This window comes from Colossoma macropomum, unplaced genomic scaffold, assembly GCF_904425465.1.
Source record: "Colossoma macropomum unplaced genomic scaffold, Colossoma_macropomum, whole genome shotgun sequence".
NCBI classification, from domain to species: domain Eukaryota; kingdom Metazoa; phylum Chordata; class Actinopteri; order Characiformes; family Serrasalmidae; genus Colossoma; species Colossoma macropomum.
Window position 1 is genome coordinate 13987046 of NW_023494797.1, and position 6020 is coordinate 13993065.

A 6020-nucleotide genomic window follows, 5' to 3' on the forward strand; every position below is an offset into this window, starting at 1 on the left:
TTTGTGGAACCTTTTTAACACAGAAAGAAGCTGCTGGTGAGTCCAGACTTCAACATCACTGAATGTGTTTGGGATTATTTGGATGGTGAGAAGCAGAAAAATGCAACCAACTTCTCAGACTGAACTTGAAACATATTCCTGCAGATTTCTTTGAGAAACTGACAGCGAGTCTCCTGAGAAGAATAGAAGCTGTAATGAAGGTAAACAATGGACACCGTAACTGCTCAAATGAATGTTACTACATTCAGTTATTGAGGCTTCTGGGTGTTTTTTTGTTGAATAGCTGTTTCTGCTTTTTTCCATGATGAAAAATCAACTTTTTGCGGTTTGGATTGGAAATTAAATGACTTTGTGCTGTACTTGTTTCACAGGAATGACTGTACCGTCTCTTAGACAAACAACACTGGCGTTTTCAGTCATAAAAACCTTTCCTGCAGCTCGCATTGGTCGCCCCAGCGCCGAGGCGCCAGCCCACCCAGCAACTTTGCGCAGTGACTCATGTGGTGTCGTCTCTCTTACGCACGAAGCAAATCGATGGTAAAGGTGGAGCGAAGGGAGTCACTGGCTCGTTAAGCCCATATAAAGTGATGGGCTCGGCGGAAGCGCGTGAAAAGTTGACTCGTGTGAGCCCAAAGTGGTGTCGCTCTCAGGCTGCAGCTGCGCTCAGGACCATGGAGAGCTCCGTCTGGACGCGGGCGGTCGCGTGCGCCCTGCTGCTGTCCATCGCCTGCGGTGCCGAAATCCACGACCCGGACGAAGAAGTGGACCTGGACACCAGAGCCCTGAGAGACTTCTACCCCAAAGACCCCAACTTAACCAACGAGAAGGAGCTCGTAAGTCCCACGGTGGAAACGGCCGCCGCAGTCAGTTTGAAGGTGCTTGAATTTTGAGTAAAGAGATTTTGTTTATTTGTTTGTTTTCTTTTTGTTTTGCTCTCTGCGTCGTGTCCTCACAGCTCGGCGCTCTGCAGGAAGTTTTGGAAAAGCTGCAGAGTAAAAGGATCTCGCTTTGGGAAAAGAAGTTCGGACGCGTTCCAACGGTGAGTGGAACCATCCCAGAGGAGCTCAGGGTGTTCAGAAGAGAGGAACCAGACAGAACCGTAAACCACACACCTGAAAAAGATGCTTCTTCGAAGGTTCTTAGGAAAAGCAGTGGTTCTATTTAGAACCATGAGTTCTACATAGAACATTTACGTGCTTAAATGGTTCTCTGCATGGTGAAATGGTTCTAAGTATGAACAGAGAATGTGTTGTATATGGTTCCATAGAGCACCAAAAAGGGTTCTGCCAAGCTTGTCACAATAGCACAACTCTTTTTGCTAGTTCTATATAGAACCATATACAACACACATTCCATCAATCTGAAGAGCCATTTCTCCATGCAAAGAACAATTTAGGCATGAAATGGTTATATAAAGAACTTGGTTCTCAATAGAACCACCGCCTTTACTAAAGAACCTGTAAAGAACCATCTTTTTTCAGTGTGCAGTTTTGTGAATGAGATGTGTTTAAATTTTAAAGAACCTCCACATAATGCAAAGGTTCTGGGCAGAACCCTTTAGAACCTTTATATTATATAAATATATATAAAATATATTATATAAATATTTATGTTATATAAATATTTATATATATGATTAGGTTTTAGATGTGTTTAAAGTTTAAAGAACCTCCACATAATGCAAAGGTTCTAAGCAGAACCCTTAAGAACCTTTATATTATGCAAAGGTTTTTCAAACCTTTAAAAGGTTCTCCACACTCACACATCTCATTTTCAAACACGCTTGTTTAAGGAGCTAAAAGGAATTGAAAAGCACCTTTTAAAACTACAGGAATTATTTTTCTAGAACCATAAAGCCAAGAATGATTTAGGAACATTTGATTTTAAGAGTGGAGCTGATATTGGAACAAAAAATTGTAGAATCTGTGTAAATAATTGTAGCATACAGCAAAATCCAATTAATACCTATTATTTAATACCTTAACCAGTGTTTAATTAAGACCTGGCTGATTATTACTAGTTAATTATTTATGCATAGTTAAATACCCATCATTTACTATGATTTAATAGGCAGCTTAATATGCTAATTTAAACACCTAAAGAGGCAAATTAGTAATTACTGATTGGTCCGGCTGGACTCAGATACACAGATTGATTAATGGCTCATTAAATAATTAATGAAATCTCTACAATATTGTCATCTAATATAATAACAAATATCTTGAATGTTATCACACTTTGAGTAATATCTATATTTTTTATTACCAAATGGACACAAATAAACACTGTATGAGTGAATTTGCTGTGTATATATATATATATATATGAATATATATACATAAGTGATGCAAACATTACAGTCACATCGATCAGATTCCCTGAGTTTTTGTGTTGATTTGTGGGTTGCTTTCTGTTTTCTCCTCCACTCTTCCTCCAGTGTGATGTAGGCGAGCAGTGTGCCATCAGGAAAGGAGCGCGGATCGGGAAAATGTGCGACTGTCCCCGAGGAGCCGTCTGCAACTTCTTTTTGCTCAAGTGCTTGTAATGGTCACCGTCCACCGGAGTCACTTTTCACATCAATAAAACCCACATTTCTACTGCCAGTCCTGTTTCTATGCCACATGGACGTCATGTTGTCATGAATGGTCGAATGTGAAAGATTGTTGAATTTATTTGCTGCTTTTGATGTATACATGTAATTAAACTGAATAAAATGTGTTGAATCTTGTTTTCTAAGGCAGTCTGAATGGTCAGTGTTTTGCAGTTGGTTTAATTAACTGTCAGGAAGGGCAGGTGTTGTTTATCTGGCACTGTGGGGACTCAATTACTCAACACAGTGAGAAAAATAACAGCTATGAGTACCTTAGCTGAGAAATATAGCTGTAAAAGGGACTTTGTTAGTTTTGTTTGTTGAGTTTTACATCACAGCCTTAAAAAAATAAAGGTGCCAAAAGGGTTCTTAGCAGAGATGCCATGGAAGAACCACTTTTGTTTTTTTTTTCAACCTCTATCTGTAGCAAATCATTGCAGTTGAAGCAAAACTTTGTATCTGCAAAATGGAGAAGGAAAAAGATTCTTGAATTTCAATGGACGTTAATGTAAATAGATATTAATACACACTGCTTTGGACCAATTCTGTCAGTCTATTCATGAAATTTCCAAATATATGTCAAAAAAAGAAGACAAGGTTTTGTGATCGTGACAATATGATCATTTACCACAGACAATGGTTTAGCCACTTTTCCTCATACTTAAAACAACTTGTTACATCTAAATTATTGTCCATTGTTGGAAAATTCTGGAATATTCCTTCAAAGAAACATCCATTGAGAGGTTCTTTAGGGTTCTTCTACACTCTTAGCAAAACAGAGTTCTATGTAGAACCAAAGTGGGTTCTTTGACTTGTAACAACAGTGAAACACTTTTTTAATGTTATATAGAACCATTTTTTTAAAGGTTATTTAAAACCATATACAACAGTTTCTGCATCATAGAGAAGATCCAAAGAGCCATTTAAACACCGAATGTTTCTTTGAGTTGTGACGGTTCTATATATTACAGATGCCTTTACTAAAGAACTCTTGAAGAACCTCATTTTTAAAGGTGGTATTGTTCCAAAGAACCTTTTTAAGTGCATGCGAGTGAGCTCCATGCCAACACTGATATTCAGTATCTTGATTAAAATAACAGGCACAAGCTTAACCTTGATTGAAAACTCTATCAGGCTAAAACTGGTTTTGTAATTTCGACGGCAGCAGCTGATTATCAAACAGGCGTAAAAGGCACAGCGTGAAAATCGAGCGAGAGACGCTGTCATGAAGCATGTGGACCACTGTGATTGATGCAGTACATCAAACTTCTACCTTTTAGTCACGCTGCAGGCAGGATTCGGCCAGACTGGACTTGTTTACCTGATCTCTGCAGTGTAGAATGAAATATATTAAATGAGGTCCTAAAATCTGACCGGCTGTGCCGCCTTCAAAGCCTTTGTAAAATACTCTATGACCACCTCACAAGAACTGAATGCTGTATTAGTACACCAAGTCATTAAAAAACACTTGAAGTAACATTATTTAGTGAACGAAAATGCAGAATAAGAAGTAAAGAACGTGTTACTTGAACGCTTTACTGATTCAGATTGTCCATGTTTCTGGTTAGATCTGTACGAAAGCCTGTTTCTGCCATTGGAATAAAATATATAGCTATTTGAGTAATAATAATAATAGGGTTTTCCATAATTATAACATACTACCTCATAAGTTTGACATAGCATCTATTTATTATGACTAAGTATCTCATAATTATGACTTGCCATCTCATAAGAAAATGGTTCCTATGTCATGATTCTGACTTAGTATCTTTGAATTTCTCATAACTATGACTTTCTGTTAATTATGACTATAATTATGAGACACTAAGTTACTATTATGGGATATTAAGTCATAATTATGAAATAGAAAATCATTATAATGAGACAGAAGTTCATAATTATGAGATATGTCAGAGTTTTGAGATGTATATTTTTATATTTTATATATATATTTGAGATATATATTTTCCTCCAGTGGTGGAAACAGGCTTCCATAGTGTGAAAGTTCTCATCCTCCTTCAGCAGTCAGTAGCCTTCTCTAGTAGATTTCTAGGTGAGGAATTGTTTATTAATAATTTAGAAGGTCATCATTTATTGAAGATGATTTATTTGTTTGTCGTACGTTATGTTCTTGCTGTTTGATAAAGCAATAAGCTACTCTTGGCCGTGCATTCAGTGTTTGACTACAGCTGAGGGTGTTTTCCCTGCTGGTCTGGTGCTGGTTTAGCTGGTCACCCAGCATTGTAATGCTGGTTGACCAGCATACCAACATCCAAAGCATAACATACACTGTAAAACATAATAATTGCACTTAATTTTTTAGGTTTACTTTACTTTTTTGTGAAAATTACCAATGTAAATCTAGTAGCATGTACTATTTCTTGTCTAATCCTAATCCATTACTTTGATAAATTTAAAATCAGTTAATTTAAAATCAGTTAATTTGGATAAATCCCAAAGAAAGTTGTCCAGCATTCTTAGTGGTTTTCTTGGTTTCTGCCAATTAACCCTTATTTTTCAAATTTATAAACATAATTCTCTTCGCAAAGTTTCATTTTTGTGTCAAAGCATATTCTCACACTAAATGTTAAGTTTGAATGTGTTTTACATGTTGTTGTTATTCTCACCATGATGGTGTTTTGTGTTCAGAATAGCAGATGTGCATTAAGCTATCGGAGTCCGTCTCTCATCTCAGCCATTTATTCATTACTGTATAAAGCAGCCCATTTAATATAATGGAGTTGTTTTAATTGATGCCATATGTTACATAAGGAAGAGTATTTGGTTCAAATTGACATAACTAATTCAAGAGTAAGCAGGACTTGAAAAGTAGTGCACTGGCAGCTCAATGGACACCATTTATAATTATTAGGCGGTTTGAGTTAACTTTACTTGCTGCAGAAATGTTGATCACTGAAAATTAAAAAGTAATTATAACTCAAACACAAAGTTATTTAAGCTTGAACCTTTTAAGTAACTTTGATTAATCCCTTAAAATTCCAGTCATATTACAACTAAGACTTATTATTCAGTAACTACAGGGACTTCAATGCAAACAGGTTGAGCTATTCTTAGGTTATAAAGTGTGTAATGAAACTTTGGGCCTGCCAGAAGACCCATGGCCATGTAAGGGGTTAATTTTTTTCGAGGCAACAAATTTGCATGATTTTTTAAGTAATTTAAGTTTACAGTGCATGTAGGTTTTGCTGGTGACCAGTCATGCTGGTCTGTGCTGGTTTTTCTAGCAGAGGAAAAAGTAAAAAGTCACAGTAACACAATGACTCAACTGGTTTATGCTTTATTTAGTCATTCGTTATCATAACAGACTGTATGATACACTGAATTGAATTTGTTTTAAATGCATGCATCATTTCCACATGAATAAAATATATTTCATCAACATAATTATTGCCTAAGTAAGAAATGTGAA

At 36.4% G+C, this 6020-nt stretch overlaps 1 protein-coding gene across 1 annotated transcript; it reads left to right on the top strand.

Annotated features, from left to right (window-relative positions):
* The first annotated feature begins 615 nt into the window (after positions 1-615).
* Positions 616-2736, top strand: LOC118817374 (cocaine- and amphetamine-regulated transcript protein). Its single transcript, XM_036584012.1, has 3 exons — positions 616-833; positions 956-1039; positions 2438-2736. The coding sequence occupies exons 1-3, from the start codon at positions 672-674 to the stop codon at positions 2543-2545; spliced, it is 354 nt and encodes a 117-aa protein (XP_036439905.1). The 5' UTR covers positions 616-671; the 3' UTR covers positions 2546-2736.
* The last annotated feature ends 3284 nt before the right edge of the window (positions 2737-6020 follow it).

Coding starts and splice junctions, on each gene's coding strand:
- LOC118817374 (XM_036584012.1), top strand. CDS start 672: ATGGAGAGCTCCGTCTGGACGCGGGCGGTCGCGTGCGCCCTGCTGCTG. Junction 834..955: donor TAACCAACGAGAAGGAGCTC/GTAAGTCCCACG, acceptor GTGTCCTCACAG/CTCGGCGCTCTGCAGGAAGT. Junction 1,040..2,437: donor AGTTCGGACGCGTTCCAACG/GTGAGTGGAACC, acceptor CTCTTCCTCCAG/TGTGATGTAGGCGAGCAGTG.